This window comes from Rutidosis leptorrhynchoides, chromosome 9 (assembly GCF_046630445.1).
Source record: "Rutidosis leptorrhynchoides isolate AG116_Rl617_1_P2 chromosome 9, CSIRO_AGI_Rlap_v1, whole genome shotgun sequence".
NCBI classification, from domain to species: Eukaryota; Viridiplantae; Streptophyta; class Magnoliopsida; order Asterales; family Asteraceae; genus Rutidosis; species Rutidosis leptorrhynchoides.
In genome coordinates this window covers 13,929,457-13,948,689 of record NC_092341.1, presented here as the reverse complement: position 1 = coordinate 13,948,689, position 19,233 = coordinate 13,929,457, and the positions used below count along the sequence as shown (strand labels likewise).

The 19,233-nt window shown below is 35.7% G+C and overlaps 1 protein-coding gene across 1 annotated transcript; it reads right to left on the bottom strand.

Annotated features, from left to right (window-relative positions):
• Positions 1–17,971: 17,971 nt before the first annotated feature.
• On the bottom strand, positions 17,972–18,595 carry LOC139867765 (secreted RxLR effector protein 161-like). Its single transcript, XM_071856119.1, has one exon. The coding sequence runs from the start codon at positions 18,593–18,595 to the stop codon at positions 17,972–17,974; it is 624 nt and encodes a 207-aa protein (XP_071712220.1).
• Between the last annotated feature and the right edge of the window lie 638 nt (positions 18,596–19,233).

The window sequence follows — 19,233 nt, the reverse complement described above, 5'->3', positions numbered from 1 at the left end:
TTCGGGTATAAGGTTAAATTTGCCGAGCAGTTTATAATTATGACCGATGAACTATTATGGACAAAAACCAGATAGGTTTCAAATACATCCAGGACAAAGGACAATTAACCCAGGACAATAAATTAAAATCAAAACGTCAAACATCATGGTTACGGAAGTTTAAATAAGCATAATATGTTTTATTTCATTTTTCCTCGTACTTTTATTTATTGTCATTTTAATTATTGTTATTTATTTTATATTGTTATTTAAATATCGTCATTTACTATACGCTTCGCTTAAAATATAAATCGACAAACCGGTCATTAAATGGTAAACCCCCTTTTATATATTATTATATATAATTATATATATTTTGTACAAATATAGTTGTTTAAAAATATAGTGTGCAATAAGCCCGCTCCCTGTGGAACGAATTGGACTTACTAAAAACTATACTACTCTACGATTAGGTACACTGCCTATGTGTTGTAGCAAGGTTTAGGTATATCCCATTTGTAAATAAATAATTAAAACTTGTGTAATTTGTAACGTATTTCGTAGTAAAATATAGTACTATCACGTACCACCTCGCACCACACATCATGTACCTTCTACAATGATCTTACGGTAAATCATAGGACGACAATCGATGCAGCAGCTCAAGGGAATCTGATGAATCAACCCGCAGACGAAGCATGGGAATTGCTCGAGAACATGACAATGCATCATCATGACTGGAACAGGGGTGAAACAACTTCATCATCTGCCCCACTCTTTGCACTTAACAATCAAACGGAGGCCATCAAATCCCTCACGGATAGGATGGTATCTCTTGCTAAACAACTCAGAGAACTGAAGACGCAGCCGCAGTAGGTTAACCAAGCACAGGCTTGTGTTAATTGTACCAACCTGCAACCTACTGAAGAATATCAAGTTGAGTACGAAAATCCTGACGGTTCAGTCTGTTACGTCCAATACCCAGGTCGCTCACCAAATCCCGAATTCAATCAACCACCTAGGGTTAATCAATTTCAGCGAAGCAATCAACCTTTTCGCTATCCCTCTCCACCTTATCTAGCCCAACAATCTCAATTGACCTACGATCAACCACTCCCACTCACTGGTCCCCTAGTTGAGGAAAATTCCCCTACCACCCACATTACAAAAGCAACTAACCCCACTCTCGGAGCTGATGATCCGTCAACTCAGTTAATTCAGGGGCAACAATAGTTAAATCAGAGAACTGCAACCAGACAAGATCATACGCAGATACTAATGAGAAATCAATTGGCTCTGCTCAAAAGTTTGGAAACGCAGCTCGGACAGTTATCACAATGCCTTGAAACCCGACCGCATGGAAGATTGCCAAGTAATACTATCCAAAATCTCCACAATGAAGAAGCAAAGCAAATGGATTTCGTAATCTCAGAGGAAGAACCACGGAGAAGGTCAACTAGGCTCAAGAATAAATCGACATATACTCAGAAGCTGACTCCTGAAACTCCAGTTCGCGTACCTTATCCTGGAAGGCTACAAGAAGAACCATCTAAGCTTGATTCCTTCAAACTTGTTGGAAGATTCCTGGACACCATGTCCAAAGTTCCCAACCAGAAGAGATACATCCGAAGGCTTTTCTCTACAAAGGAAAGGATACCAGACTCTAACAAAATTCCACTGAGTGAAGAATGCTCTGCATTACTCAGAAACTCTTTACCACCAAAGTTAGGAGATACGGGCCGATTCGTTTTCCCGTATTCAATCTACCAATCTGGAACCATTCATGCGCTAGCAGATTTAGGAGCAAGTATCAACCTAATCCCCTACTCTCTCTATCAGAGATTAGAGTTAGGAGACTTGTCACCAACCAAAATGACAATCCAACTTGCCGATCACACAATTTGATATCTTAAGGGCATAGTTGAGAACGTCTTGGTGAAAGTCGACAAATTCTTGTATCCTACGGATTTCGTAGTGATGGACATTAAGGAAGACCTGCACACACCAGTGGTGTTAGGAAGACCTTTCATGAAAATGGCTAGGACTGTCATTGATGTGTACAATCAAACCTTGATCTTACGATCACATGGGGAGAGCGTTACCTTCAAAATTGAACGACCAACCGATCTTTCTGGACAGGCAGAGATGTTTTCTATTTCCACCAGACGGATCACTTCCGATGATGAGTCTTCACCACCATCCGACGATATCGAGATGGGTGTCGAATCACAGTCTGTAGACGACCCAGAAATGGAAGAAGAGGATCCCAGCGAAGAAATAGAGGAAGAGGAGGACTCTGAAGAGGAAGAGGAAATGGAAGATGTAAAAGAAACTGCGACAATACCCGCTCCAAGCATTGAGCATCATGAAGAAATAATGAGGCTTGAGACGGCAGATCACAGTTTAATCATTCGTTTCAAGAAAAAGACCAATAAGGCTGAGGTTAAGGATATAAAAATTGATCATGCAAGTATCAAAGTGGAGAATCAGAATACTAACGAAACCCGTTCATCAGACGCATCCTCAGAAGAACAATACACCGATGTTGACGAGGTAGAGCAACATGAAGACATTCTGAATAACTCACACTCTCCAACCGAACCAGATCAAGGGGAGTCGAACTCTTCTTTAGATCGAATTCCGGTTATATCCACACACGCAAACATGATATATATATATATATATATATATATATATATATACATACATACATACAAATATAATTGTTTAAAAATATAGTGTACGCAATAAGCCGTCTCACTGTGGAACGAACCGGACTTACTAAAAACTACACTACTCTACGATTAGGTACACTGCCTATAAGTGTTGTAGCAAGGTTTAGGTATATCCCATCCGTAAATTAATAAAGCTTGTTTAATATTTCGTAGTATTTCGTATTAAAAATAATAGTATTTCGTACTACACCTCGTACACATCAAGTTTTTGGCACCGCTGCCGGGGACTCGGTGAAAAACTATATTTTTATAAAAATATATTATTTATTATTTCGTAAAAATATTTTATTATTTATTATAAGCGTTAAAAAAATTTATATATATGTGTATGTATATATATATATATATATATATATATATATATATATATATATATATATATATATATATATATATATATATATATATATATATATATATATATATATATATATGTATATTTTTAAGATTTTATATATAATATTAACAAGTACATTATTTAGATTTAAAATATAAGTTTATTTTTATTTTATATAACTTTTCTATATATTATTTTATAAAAATTAATAATCAGAAAATATAAAAATCAAATAATAAATAAAATAGAAATTGGACCGAACCTGTTTGAAGCCCGATTCAGTTCTGGAATTCCTGGGCCATGCGATCGCATGACCCCAACGCTCAAAAATATGCGGTCGCATGATAAGTCTGACAGGCTGAACCTAGTATCGCATTAATTACGCTGTAGGGTTAAATATAATTATTATTATTTAAGTTAATTAGGGTTTATATTTAATAATATTTAGTTTTAGTTTTTAAATTTGTATTTTAAGTTTTTGTATTTATTATTTACATATATGGATTATATTTTTATAAAAATAATATTTTTATAAAATTTTATTTTTATCATTTTAGTTATAATTTATACTTTTTAATCGTTTAATTCGTAATTTGTATATTTATCGTTCGTAATATTATTTTCGTAGTTATAAATTTGCCGTAGATTTTTAGCTTTTAAGACTTTGCCGTAAAATCACTTAAGTGCTCTTTTCTTTAGAATTAAGATTTAGGCGCTTTAGAATTTTGCGACGCCGTTCATATATTCTAGTGCCTTTTAATTATGGAAAATCTGGAACCTCTAAGTATGGAAGACCGAATGAGGGCTAAACGCACTGGCCAAGGTCACGCCATTATTAAGCCAGATGTTAATGCATCAGATTATGAAATCAAAGGACAAATCCTACACATGGTAACTAATCAATGCCAATATAGTGGTACGCCAAAAGAAGATCCAAACGAACATCTTCGAACCTATAATAGGATCTGTACTCTATTCAAAATCATAGAAGTTGAGGATGAACAGATCTATCTCATGTTATTTCCCTGGACTTTAAAGGGAGAAGCCAAAGATTGGTTAGAATCATTACCTGAAGGGGCGATTGACACATGGGATGTTTTAGTTGAGAAATTTCTTAAAAGATTCTTTCCGGCATCTAAAGCCGTGAGTCTTCAAGGAGAAATTGTTACGTTCACACAAAAGCCAAATGAAACTCTATATGAGGCGTGGACAAGATTCGGAAAGTTGTTAAGAGGATGTCCTCAGCAGGGTTTAGACACTTATCAAATAGTACAAATATTCTACCAAGGATGCGACGTTGCTACATGAAAAGACATCGACACAGCAGCTGGTGGTTCCATTATGAAGAAAACCGCTACCGAAGCTCACAAAATTATTGATAACACAGCCTCCCACTCACATGAGTGGCACCGGGAAAAAGATATCTTTCGTTCATCTAAAGCGGCTAGAGCCGATTCTAGCCATGACTTTAATTCTGTTTTCGCAAAGATAGATGCTTTCGAGAGACGAATGGAAAAGATGACTAAAGATATTCACTCAATACGAATTAGTTGTGAGCAATGCGGTGGACCACACTTAACGAAAGATTATCATATTGAACAAACGATGGAACAATGGGAGAATGTTTCCTACATGAACCAAAGGCCGGGAAATAATTATCAAAATAATTATCAACCGCCAAGGCCAAACTTTAATCGAAATCAAAACATTCTTTACAATCTAAATGGACCCAACAATAACTCGTACCACCAACAAGGTCCGAATAACCAACTAACTCAAAACAACATTGTCAATCAACAAAGACCTAACTTGTATAAACCACCGCAACAAACCGAAGAGAAAAAGTCAAATCTAGAAGAAATGATGGCAAAGCTAATGGAATCTCAAACACAATTTATTACATCTCAAACCCAAACAAATGAGAGGTTTGATCAATCATTAAGAACTCAAAAAGCTTCCATTTTGAATCTAGAAAAACACGTATGTACTCTTGCTAGCATGATGAGTGAGAGGGAACAAGGAAAGCTACCGAGTAATACTGAAGTAAATCCTCGAAATGAGAATGTTAATATGGTGTCAACAAATTCTGAAAAACCAGCATCAGAAGATGGGAAGGTTTTTGATGTGAGTAACGATGATACAACACCACCACCACCCGAGTATGTAAAGCTAGTGGTGGCACCATACAGACCACCCATCCCGTTTCCAAGAAAAGGAGTTGAGTATGAGAAAGTAATAGGTAATAAAGTTTGTGATACCTCTGGAAAGAAGAAGAAGAAGAATAAGAAAGTATAAGAAACAAAAACCGTAAAGATAAACCCGATGAAGACAGTTCCACCAAAACCTCCACCCAGGTTAGGTGATCCAGGTGAATTTATTGTTCCTTGTCTACTTAGTGATTGTGTCATGTATGATGCACTAGCAGATTTAGGTGCGAGTGTGAGTGTTATGCCTCTTTCATTATATAAGAGATTAGGAGTAGGTGAGTTAAGTCCAACAGAAATGAGTGTTCGACTCTTTAATCAAACCATTAGGCACCCAGTTGGAATTGCTGACAACCTACCCGTTCAAGTAGGTAATTTAACCTTTCTAGTCGAATTTATTGTCATTGACATAGAAGATGACCCAAACATTCCTCTAATTTTAGGTCGACCATTCTTAGCATCCACCGGGGCGTTATTTGATGTAAGAGAGGGTAGAATGACACTTCGTAATAATGAAAAATCGATCACCTTTGTGAGTCGAAAGTCTAAATCTCCACCAACCAAAACCGTTGAACCAACAAAAACGATTGGTAAAAATCATATTGTTTTACCAACTCCAACGGTAGTTCTTAACAATAATAAAATGCCTAAGTGTGGGAAAGATGAAGTAACACCTAATGATGACCTAATAACAAAGAACCCCGTTGTTGATACAAAATTAAATGACTCCGTTATTAATAGTTTAATGAAGAAACTTATTAAACAGATTCGCGATGCTAGAACCAAGGGGAACTTTAAGTTATGTAACCGGTTAGTATCCAATCTTTCGCCTAAAGAAAAGGCAAAACTAGTTGAATTTGTGGATATTACACAGGAATCCGACCAATGGCTTAAAGCAAAAGTCACAGATATGCAAGTTGATTATGGTCCAAAAGAAATTGACAATGAAGTTAATCACAATTTCGACACCACAGCTACCTAAGTGTGGGGAGATTCAAATGTTCTAAAAAGAAAATGATATCTAGAGTTAGTTGTTCTGTTCTCGTGTAGTTTCGAGAATGGAATCCGATTGGTCTTTTCCACTAGCAGACACTAAAGAACTAGTTTTCTTCCCCCATTCTGAATTTTTTTGTTTTGTAGGTTTTGTATGAAATTAATATGATTTTTAAATTTAAGTTTTGTGTGAATTTAAAAACAAAATTTACTTTATTTCATTAAGTTTTTAAAAAATGATTTCTAAAATTCGTCGTAAGTTAAAGACTAGGTCATGGAACCGAAATTGCTTTACCCAAAGGCGGGGCGAAAAATTTTGTTATCATTATTTTTAAAATTATTGATCTAAAGTATGCCAAAAAAATTAAAAAACCCGAAAATCTTGTTTTTAAAACAATCGCTTTAAAACGACAATTTTTAAATTTTGTCGAGGGATGGACTAGGTAAACGTACCGAAACCACCTAAAGTAAAAGGAAACAAAATTTTAAAAAATTATTCATTTAAATTGTTTTAATAAATAAAGGTTTTATATAAAAAAATATAAAATATAATAAAAATATTATGTATTTTGTAGTTTATCTTATGTACAAAACAGGGTAAAACAGCGCACTTTCAAAGACTGACATTAAGTTCAGCAAAAGCTACTAATTTTGACGACAAGACGCAAAATATCAAATGTGATATAAAATAATATGTTGCAAACTCGGTATTTTTAATCACTTTTCTACACTAAACACCCTCAAAAATTTATAATTATAATCTGATTTCATGCAAATGAGGGCATTGCAAGATCTCAAGTGTGGGGAAGGGTTATAAATTCTCTCGGGTTTACACTTAGTTTAATTGCCAAATTTTGTGAAAATTTGAAAAAAATTTCATCTAAATGAATTCAAAATCATGTTTATACATATTTATGAATGATAAAACTAGATTTTATTACCGAAATTATGGTTACCTCGGAGAGAATATAATCGAGAAACAACCCAAAATGCTAGAATTCATTTAAAAATGGAATAGAAGAGAATAAAAAGGCAAAGAAAGAAATAAATAAAAACTAAGTGTGGGAAGAATTTACCAAGTTATTTAAAACATATATCACAAATTTTTGTACAAGATTATTGCAGGTACTTTTGCTTTGGACTAAACTAATCAGTTTTACCCAATTTACTATAATATATTTGAAAGAATAGATGGATCTACACGATGAATCAATTCCATCATTAAAAGGAAGTAAAGTCTTTCGAAAAAGACACACGCTTCTTGATTTAGGTCAGGAAGTTGTCGTCCAAACTAGCTGTAGGTTGACGAAAAATCTAGAAAAGTCATCTCTAAAATCAGCAGAAAATCCACGGACCTCAGCATCAAACAGGGTCGCCAAGTGGTCAGACTTATCCTAACCATGAAAGGATCTGTCTCGTAAAGTGGGGAAGGCATCATGCAAATTAGCTTGATAAGACTAATGAATCAGACTCCCAGAAAGGATAATCTCCTTAAAGATTAAAAATCAGCTTTTAAGCCTGATATTACTCAATCCTTGAGATTGACTTTAAAGATTGAGAATTGCAAACTCATGAAATTCAATGATATCTAAACTCGAGCTTGAACGAGAAAATATTTTGATCAAAATTACAAATCGATTTGTTTTCTGAAAAGCCATTTTCAATGCGTTCATTACCATTGAACATAAAATCCTAGGAATTCACCTGGAATTCATTAGGTCACCTGAACCAAATCGGGTGTCAACCGTAAGAACGGTGGTTGCATAGCATGGTTGAAGACAGGACCTTGTGCCAGACCAAAAAATTATAGGGTGATCTTTGCTATTGCTCCTACAAAGGATAGTAATTGCATCCGACACGTTGTGGACCATAATCAAAAGCATGTCATTAGACATTGCCTTAACAGTTGCTTGTTCATCGCTTTCCTTTACAACCGGTCGGTAGTTTACCGAAAGGTAATATACGGAGCAAGTAAAATAGACGTGTGCTTTCTTAAGACAAGGTTAGCAAATGGGTGACACAAAACCGTAAGTTTTGAGCTAAAATTTTAAATTCTGAAACCCACAAAACCCACAAAAACATTTTGCAAACACCGGTGATGGGTTATTCCGGAAAACTTATCTAGGGTAAAAGCTAGAATGAATATTAAAAAGATCAAATGTTTTCATAAAGATCCAATTTCCTTAAAGGATCTAAATATTCATAGTTATGTGGGACTGTAAACCACATCGTTACTATCATTATTTATACCACTGTATCAAAATCACTTATGTATAAAGTGTGAGAATAAAAAAAAAAAAGTGATTAGAGTGAAGAGTGATTTTATTTCAAGTTCTGTATTGCTTGAGAACAAGCAACGCTCAAGTGTGGGAATATTTGATAGTGCTCCAAATGAATATATATTTAGGCTCAATATCCTTCCAATATGTAAAGCTTTTAGTTGCAATTGTTCTATTTTCAAGTAATAATCATTTAAATAAATAAGTGCGAAGACAAAAGAAGAAAATGACGATTTAAAGGCGCAAATGACCAAAAAGCTCAAATGAACAAGATATAATTCAAGTGGTTCAATTTATTGATGAGAAACGTCTAAAAATTACAAGAGTACAAGCCGCAGAACGCAAAGTACAAGATATCTATGCGTACGAAAGGTCGTTCGAAAATCCGGAACCGGGACATGAACCGAGCAACAACACGCGAGTCAACGGAGCTAAAATTACATGTCTACTATGAACAAGAATATAATATAATATATATATATATATATATATATATATATATATATATATATATATATATATATAATTATATAAAATTATATATATTATATTATATATTAAATTAAAACAGCCGCCCACGTTTTAAAAACCAAATGTGAGCTGGAACGGCTGGCCATGCGATCGCATGGCCAGGAAAGGGAAGAAGCATGCGATCGCATGGAAGGGAATCTCAGGTCAGGTCCTATAAATTGCAACATTTTCAGCGAATGTAATACACATCTTTTTCTTTTCCTCCTCTGATCAAATTATATATATTTATAATTTTAAGTTTAATTTAAGATTAATAATAATTGGATTATTGTAAGAAATTATTTAAGGTTTTGTAAGTCAGAATTCTGTCCGTGTAACGCTAAACGATAAATAATCACTGTAAGCTATGTTCTTCCTTTTTAAATTAATGTCTCGCAACTAAGTTATTATTATGCTTATTTAAGCCGAAGTAATCGTGATGTTAGACTAAATATTAAAGACGGGGTTATTAGATTTTGTACCATAATTCGGGTTTGGACAAAAGACTTACACTTGTGAACATTGGACTATGAACTATTAATAGATGGGGGGTATTGTCTAATCGAATGACAACTCATTGGAATCTGTCGAACCTATCTTCAAATTAGTTAATCTACTAATTATTAAATGATTATGCATGTCCTATTTAGTGACGTTTATACGACATCTTTTACGATCATTTAATTAATTATTCGGGTTAGGTAATTGATTATTCAAACTAATCAAGTGGGTAAATTAATGTTCATATCTTATTAAAACAGGGGTGGATTACATACAAGAATAATTGGTGTAATTGTTAACAAAGTATTAAAACCTTGGATTACACGCAGTCGATAACCTGGTGTAATTATTAACAAAGTATTAAAACCTTGTTACAGTTCGAATCCCTAGTTAGTTGTAATATTTGACTTTGGGAATATGGTTAATTTGACGAGCATTTTATAATTATGACCGATGGACTATTATGGACAAAAACCAGATAGGTATCAAATAAATCCAGGACAAAGGACAATTAACCCAGATAAATAAATTAAAATCAAAACGTCAAACATCATGATTACGGAAGTTTAAATAAGCATAATACTTTTATTTCATATTTCATCGTACCTTTATTTACTGTCATTTTAATTAGTGCAATTTACTTTATCACAATTTAAATTTTGTCATTTATATTATCGTCATTTATCTTTACGCTTTATTTAAAATCGACAAACCGGTCATTAAACGGTAAAACCCCCCTTTTATAATAATAATACTACTATATTACTTATATATATATATATATATATATATATATATATATATATATATATATATATATATATATATATATATATATATATATATATATATATATATATATATAAATATAATTGTTTAAAAATATAGTGTACGCAATAAGCCGTCTCCCTGTGGAACGAACCAGACTTACTAAAAACTACACTACTCTACTATTAGGTACACTGCCTATAAGTGTTGTAGCAAGGTTTAGGTATATCCCATCCGTAAATTAATAAAACTTGTGTAATATTTCGTAGTATTTCGTATTAAAAATAATAGTATTTCGTACTACACCTCGCACACATCAGCAGATAACACATATCTTCCAAGAATCCACGGATCCTAGTTTCACATTTAAAGCTGGATGTAGGGAGATATACTCAAAGACGGTGAAATTAATGCTCGGATCAGGGTTGCTCTTCACTTCTTTTCAGTTTCGCCTCTTAGTAAATCTGTGCAAAGCTACTGACTATTACTGTGGAGATCACCGTTCCGAAGACTTCAAAATTCTAAAGATACAGTTTCTGACATTATTTGAAGACCTCCGAAATGAGAACCCCACCAGAGAAATCATCAACACCAGCACTGCTTCTATGATTGACATTCATGGGTCAACCAGTAGAGCCGTGGATCATATCCTCATTGGACTTCAGGACTTATCAAGAGCCGAAACTGCGCACTACTTATCGTTCAGAAAATCTTCAAGAGAAGTACTGGATCTTCTACCACTATTGGTCCAACACTTTCTCAGGATCTTTTCGCCAAGACTTACATTCCCTCAAGAAGACCAAGATCACAACCATCAGCGAGGAATGTTTGCTTTTTGAAGCATCACTACGGTCGAGCCAACGACCTTAAACAAAAGTGCTTCTCGGGAGGCAACCCGTGCAATAAAGTAGAGTAGAAGAATAAAGAACGACAAATGAGCCGATAAAGACGCAAGGATTGGAAACTAGCCGCATCTGCTAGGGGTATTTCTTTCTTTTCGCTACTAGCTCAAGATTCAAACTATGCCACATCCTAGCTTATCACTAAGTGTGGGATAACACCCAATCAAAACACTAGACAAATACTCCCAAATCTTCAACTAAAACTCCTAAGTGTGGAATACACTAGGAACATTGAGGACAATGTTCGTCTAAGTGTGGGATGTTGGTATAATATTTTTATGCTATATTATAATAACCCATTATGAAGATTCCAAGTCCTTAAGCCAAATTTCAAAATTTTTGCAAAAGAAACCCTTTTCGAAAGAGTATTTTTGAAAACCTAAAACGTTTGTCAATAAAAATAAGGCTTAAGTAAGGGGGAATCTTGTTAGATTGAGATCTCTAATAGAGCATTGCATGACTAAGGCATTATCAACCTAAATTGATTATAGTGAGGCACCCCAAATAAGATCAGCATTCATCTTTAATGCTTCACTATTTTCCGTTGAGAGTGCCGATGTCTGTGCTCAGAATCAGAACTTGCTTTAGATCTACATCTCCAAGTAGCAAAACGTGATTCGGTTGTAATCAAAAGAGCTAGCCATTTGTCAAACATAAACCTTCCGCACCTCCACTACTTCTACTCCACCACCACATCCACATCACTATTTCTCGAAAAATTCAGAAAATGAGATTCCTTCTGAAAACCCGATGTTATAAACCTCTCAAGTATCATGGCAAATGTCTTGAAAAAGTTTACCGGCAAAAAGTTTCTCGAGATGAAGTCTCCAAAAAAAAAATTGATTTTCAAGTTCTGAAAAAAGGAGCAAAACTAGATAATGAGAAATGCCGAAGAGAACTCGACCGAAAATGATTATCAATTGAAGAAAAGTTCTAAAGTGCTTCTCAAAATACTTCAGCAATCCTATCTATCCGAATAAAAGTCGGTATAAAGACCACATTACCCTTCCATCTCACCCCTCAAAAACAACTTCACTACCACTCCAAAATTCCTTTCCCATCATTGACAAATGACCTATAAAGCTGAGATTACTACCGTTCTCGCATTAGCAGCAAGGATTTGAGTCTTTATCAAGCCTATGATGATGGGTGCAGCATGACTGGCTATGAGTGTATTCATTTCTTAGATCTATAGGGAACCCTAAACACTTGAGTGATTTGAGTGACCCGTGAAAGCTAGCCTATGTCATGTAACCTCCTCGCATGCGTGCAGAGATAACTTCAATCCTAACATAGATAACTCATCTTATCTTTTGCTCTTATAATAAAAGCAAACCGCTTAGGCTATTAGAAAAGAAACACCGAAAAGATTCTTAAGAATGAGAGTTTGCTTGAGGACAAGCAAAGTCTAAGTGTGGGATATTTGATATCGGCTAAAAAGTCACGTTTTCACCCCGGTATTATGGCCCAAAAACAAGAAAGATTTAAACTTTATCGGAAAAATACCCACTTCGTTGGTTAGAATTGAAGAACAAGTAATTACGAAGGCGGTGCAAAAAGAATCAAGAGAATCGGAGCTAAAACGAAGATTCTGGAGCGAAAACGGTAAAAGACAAGAAATCAAGTTACGATCCAGTGAATCAAGGCCGACCAGCATAAAAAACGGCCTGCCATATGGCCTGCCATATGGCCTGCCAAATACGGCTCACCAAGCGGCCTGCCATATGGGCTGCCAGGAAAACGGCCTGCCAAATACGGGCCACCAAACGGGCTGCCAAACGGCCTGCCAACCGTATTTTGGAAAATTCCTAGTCTATTTAAAGGGGCTTTATCATTCATTCCAACACACACTTTAATTCACTTCTTTCTCTCTTGTATAATATTAGTCATACTCTCAAGGCCTTCGACTCCGTATGGGAAACCTAGTACCCGGAGAAGAACGCTGAAGATTGTATTAGGAGCGGTCTGGAGTCTTGAAGCTGTCACTTTTGTATTCGGAACTCGTTTAATCTACTGGTACTTCTATCCTTTATCTTATATAATGTGTTATGATATTGTTGCCATGATTAGCGAGCAGTTATCTTTATTGTTTGCTATGATGTAAGTAGTTATAATGCCGAAATAATATTATGGTCTGTGTATACTGTTGAAATACTTTCCGATTATGCTTTAAACTTAATCGCTTTTCTAACTAATAGAACGTAGTTATAGGCTCTGTTATTGGGAAGTCGCGAACCCCGATTCAGAGTACACTATCTATGTCACCCCTTGGTAAGAGAAGTCTATCGGATACAACGTAAGATCGACCGAGGCATACCGGTTGCAGTAAGTCTATCGAGCTTTGGATTCCGACTGAGGACTCTTTTGTAGTGAAACATCTGACTAGACCCTTAGTACATTGTCGGTGCTAAACAATGCTAGTGTAGTCACCAAGCATATAAACTTCGAACGTGCACGCTGAAGCACAGCGGTTGTTGTAAGCTGTACCTCTGCTAAGTAAGGCCATGGAACCCGGTTAGTGTTGACCAATACACTGCACCATAACACGGTCTCAAGCATTGCACCCCGCTTGAGGGATTCTTAGTTAATTAAGGAACTGTTTGTTTAGACACATAAAGGATTGGAACATTAGGATAACTGAACGTGTTCATGGAAGTCAGCTTGACTTGGCTATGGTGTTCTTTATGGTTGAACTCTTTTTAAGGGCCTAACTATCTTTTACCAATCATTAACGAAAGCATTGCAACACATCACGTCTCTCGGATATGGTAAACCATGTATTCTATTATGCTTAAGAAAGTTTAGACCATTTCGGAATGTTAATATGTCACCCAACCGAGTCGCTCAATTGGATGAGCCGTCTGAACATGTATGCCTGTAGTCAGACTGCACGGGCATCGGGGGTAAGGGACGTTGCTGTCTATTCAGAATCTTCAAGCCTAACACAGTACCCAGTGACATGTCTTATGACAGGGGCGTTTAAGACCAGTATAATGAATACATGGCCTCTGCCTATTCATGAGCTAGCATTCCATAATCTCGGTAGAATAACTGATGAAGTCATAGTATGCACTCACTTTAACCTTATCTGAATTACGAATTTTATCGCATTTACTTTATCTGTCTTATAAATTAGAAAACCCAAAAATAAATATTCACTACTCCCTAACTATCTTAGGCTTAAATATAGGTTCGATTCTACTGATATCTCAAAAATACGACTCTAGGTCATACTTCCCTTACTTATAAGGAGTAGTAAGATTTAGGACCCGCTAAATATAAATTTAAAACAGTACCTTCCTCCCATGAGTGGCTGATCCTGGCGAGCCGCGGCCTGACGACACCGCGCAAATAAAAACCGTTTGTTTTGGCCATATCACGGTACATCTAGTTTCTCAGCAAACTCATCCAACGTCCAATCGTAAGGAAACCCGAACATGTTCAAGTGAACACACTTTACCTTACGTTCATCAAATACGTAATTTGCATAGAACTCCTTAATAAGCGTAGGAAAGTAAGACTCAACTTGATGAAGAAAAGTTCCTGCATTTAGTCCCCACCAATACTCAGAGAAATTAGATTGAGATCTAACAGAACATCCCGTGTGTATAGGACGATCAACAACTAATCTCCTACATTCAGTAATTGCACTTTTAGTTTCACTTTGTGAAACCCTTCGTGACGCTCTGTTTTCCATGTGAATGAGCTGAAACACAATAAACTCGATAACAAAAGAGTCAGACCTGCCAAAACAACCAAGAAACACATGGTTTAGGTAACCGTGTGGTTCCACAGTACAACCGTGCGGTTGCACGGAATAGTAACCCGTATATGAGTTCAACCGTGCGATTGCGGGATGCAACCGTACGGTTGCATTCATCTAATCTTTTAGGGTTTTCACAATCTAAATCCTTCAAAATAGATGTTGTTCATCAAATAAATGAGTGTTATAGCTTCTAAAATCTCCGACTAACATGTTTTACACAACAATTTCGGTTTTAAACACCTAGATCTAAGTGTATTGTTTCAAACTTTCAATAAAACTAAAAACAAATCATAAGTTGAGATTTAGGGCTAGATACATGTACCTATTATGATGAAAATGATCACAAATGCGAGCAGAAATAGAATAACACGATCAAAAACTCCCCTTAGCACTTTGTAATTTATATGATTTTAACACTTAGACAATTTGAAAGCACAAACAACCCACGGTTCAGCTTTTGGGTATATATACCCACCTTGCAACCGTGCAGTTGCAAGGTTGTAACCGGGTACTAGATTTGTAACCGCGCGGTTGCATGGTATACCCGTACAGTTGTACATTAAGTCCAACAACCTTCATATTCCAAGTATCCGGGCGGTTACATGATATAACCGTGCGGTTGCAATGTGTAACCATCCGGGTGCAAAACAAAATTCAAAGATTTAACTTTCAAGTCCCGTTATTTCTAGCCTTCGATTCATTGTCACGTTAAACTTTTCAGACAAACTCAAACCATCTAAATTTCAAGAATTCTCAAACCCATCAATTTCACAAGATCCCGTTCCAAATTTTGACTAAGTCAAATAACCCAATACCCGACTTATTAACCTTTAAGTTTAAACGGATCTATCACACTTTCTTACTCCCCCTGGTCCACACATACGGAGTTTATGAAATAACCACCAACTGATATGCAGTTATGTACAGTATGAAAATGTAAATAAGCTAAAATACTAAACATTCTAACATCTTTTTGGCTTTTTCATATTATCATGCACTAAAACTGAAAATAAATGCAAGCATAAAACATCATGGTGAGTTAAAACACGAAAACTAACAGCATGGCAAACATCGCAAGCATGAAAATGATAACTACACTATTCACAATTTAACCTACTTAACGAAGAACAGAAACTACTGCTATCAAGGCATTAACACATATTTTTGTGAGAGGATGAATTAATCAAATTTTTCTTGGGATCAGAACTGAACTATCTTTTGCAGTTTTAGCATCATTAGTCCTTAAGATTCGAACTTTTTGTTCTGATCAAGTACCTACACTTTTAGTCTTTGAAAATCAATAAACTTATCAGATTTTCCTTCCAGACTTTTTGAAGATCACGTCAGCATTTAATTACTTGAACATATTTCTATGTCTGCTTAAATCTTAGACTCAGTCCTCACTTGAGATCGCATAATTTATTAGGTAGTCAATTGAGCACAATATATTGAAGCTGTCTGCTATCACTTCGATGTACTTTCAATTTAATAGAACAGAAAGCATCTCACGATATTTCTAGCAACCCTAGCATCCATGAGCTTCTACCTTAAACTTATACCTTTCGATTCAGAGAGCTTTGCTTATCACAATTTTATTGCTTACCCCGAAAGAACTCAAATACCAGTCACTATAAACCCCATGCTTGAGCGGAAAGCTATTTATGATGGAATGATATGATATATTTGGAGTGATGGAATCTCTAAGTCAGAATATCCTCCAGAAGATATCCCCAGCTATCTAGATCAATCGGCACAACCAATATCACAGATAATAGAAGCACAGTCCTGCTAAATGATGACTTTAAGGACAAAATGATTTGAGTTTTCTAGATCTGAAACTCTGACACTTCTCCCCCTCGGATATAGATAACTAAAATCGTTCTGTTCAGCATAGCACAATGTTGGATCATCTTTCTCATAGAGATTTATGTGGTGCACCATCTTTATTGAGCTTTCTACCAACAATTATACATTTTTTTTTTAATTTTCTGATGTTGCTCTTTTGACTTTAGCAAACATAAATAAACTTTACTAAGATGATGATGCACCACTTAATTTTTATTGTGGATGAATCACATTGTAGCTTTAAACCTTGTAGTTGAAGTAGTCTCCTTTGATACATTCTCAAACCGATAAATGTCTGTGATACAGAATTGCACTTCTCAATCCATCAAGCCAAGAACACCCCCTTTTGAATACCTGAATGACCTACTGATGCATTTTGGCCCAAGCAATAAAGGTGAATAGAAACAGGTATACATTCTAACAGAGTAAACTCATCTTGTAGACTTACTTGGCAATCCTTCACTAGAGTATAAATCGTAGTAGGGGAGACCTCAACCATCTGTTTAGTTCCTAAATGATTGTTTCTCAATACATTCTCAGTGATAGTTAGGTGACTACCGTCAACCGCTGTAAACCTTTCCATGATTTTCTTGTCAAGATTATTTACTTTATGTTTGTGTGATCATCTCATTCCAAAATTCGATCATCAAAATTTATCAACATTCATCAACTAATCATGCATTACTTACATTATGTGCAAACGATAAATATGCAAGCTCAATAATACAATCATTTCCCATTTTCACATAGCACCTTCTCATTTTCTGATTTTTCAACTTTTTATGATTTTTCAATTTTCTAATGTTTTTGTAATTTCTGGTGATGACATTTTCTCAACTAAACTACTAAAGCTAAAATAAACACAATATTTTTGGGTTTTTCATTTTAAAATGCATAACAGAAAATAAAAGAACATGCAAAGCAGAAAATAAGCTACGTAACATGCAAAAATGATGCGACATGCAGATGCATATATATATGAAACAGATTGGATGGTTATTTCAAATACTCCTTATCGGACACGACCTCCGCCCTATCTCTCACTCCTAACACATTTAACAAGAAAAGGAAACGTGGTCGATCAAAAGCTCTAGTGAACAAATCAGCACGTTGGGTCTCTGTACCTATCTGTAGGACATCTATTAAGCACTTTTAATAACAGTCCTTAATGAAATGGTACTTGATCCCTATGTATTTGGCCTTAGAATGGTTAACAGGATTCTTAGTTACAACAATAGCAGTAGTATTATCAACAAATATAGAAGTGTTAGAAATATGCAAACCGTAATCCCGCAGTTGTTGTTGGATCCAGACAACGTGAGACGTACAACTTGCTGCTGCAATATATTCAGCTTCACACGTAGATTGTGCTACAGCTGTTTGTTTCTTACACAGCCAACTCACTAGCCTACTACCCAGAAACTGACAACCTCCAGAGGTAGATCTGAAATATATTTTGCACCCTCCGTAGTCTGAGTCACTGTAAGCTGTTAACTCGAACCCATCCTTCCGTGGATACCATAAGCCCAAACTCAGAGTCCCCGTAAGATAACGCATGATCTTCTTTGCTGCGAGCATATGATTCACATTCAGTTGTGCTTGATAACAAGTGCACAAACAAGTCGCGAACATGATATCTGTAAGAGATGCGGTAAGATACATCAAAGAACCAATAATAGCCCTATAAAGAGTCGGGTTGACTTTTTCTCTTGTATTTTCTGGTGTAATCCCATGATTCACCGATAGAGGATTCTTGACAACTCGTTCATTTTCCATCTTGAATCGGCTCAAGATGTCAGCTACATACTTCGATTGATGTAGAAGGATGCATTTTTCCGTTTGATCAACCTACAACCCTAAAAAGAAATTAATGGCCCCTAGTGAACTCATTTTGAACCATTTCTGCATTACATCCTCAAACTCATCTACCATCTTCTAATCTGTAGATCCAAAGATGATGTCGTCCACATAAACCTGTACCAACATAATATCATCGCCCTTTTCTTTGATAAACAGAGTCTAATCGATGACTCCTCTCCTGAACCCATTCTCTATCATATAGTTTGACAGAGTCACATACCAAGCTCTCGGGGCTTGGTAAAGACCATATAGTGCTTTCTCTAAGAGATACATCTATTCTAGATGATGTGGATCAACAGAGACTGGCGGCTGAGTCACATAGACTGTTTCCTGCATAGTGCCATATAAGAATACACTCTTCACATCTATCTGATAAACCTTAAAGCCTTTAAACGAAGTAAATGACAAAAACATTCGAATTGCCTCCAGTCTTGCTACCGGAGCATAAACCTCATCGTAGTCTATTTCTAGAATCTGCTGATACCCTCTGACAACCAATCTTGCTTTATTCCGAATCATGATACCTTGATCATCTTTCTTATTTTTCAACACCC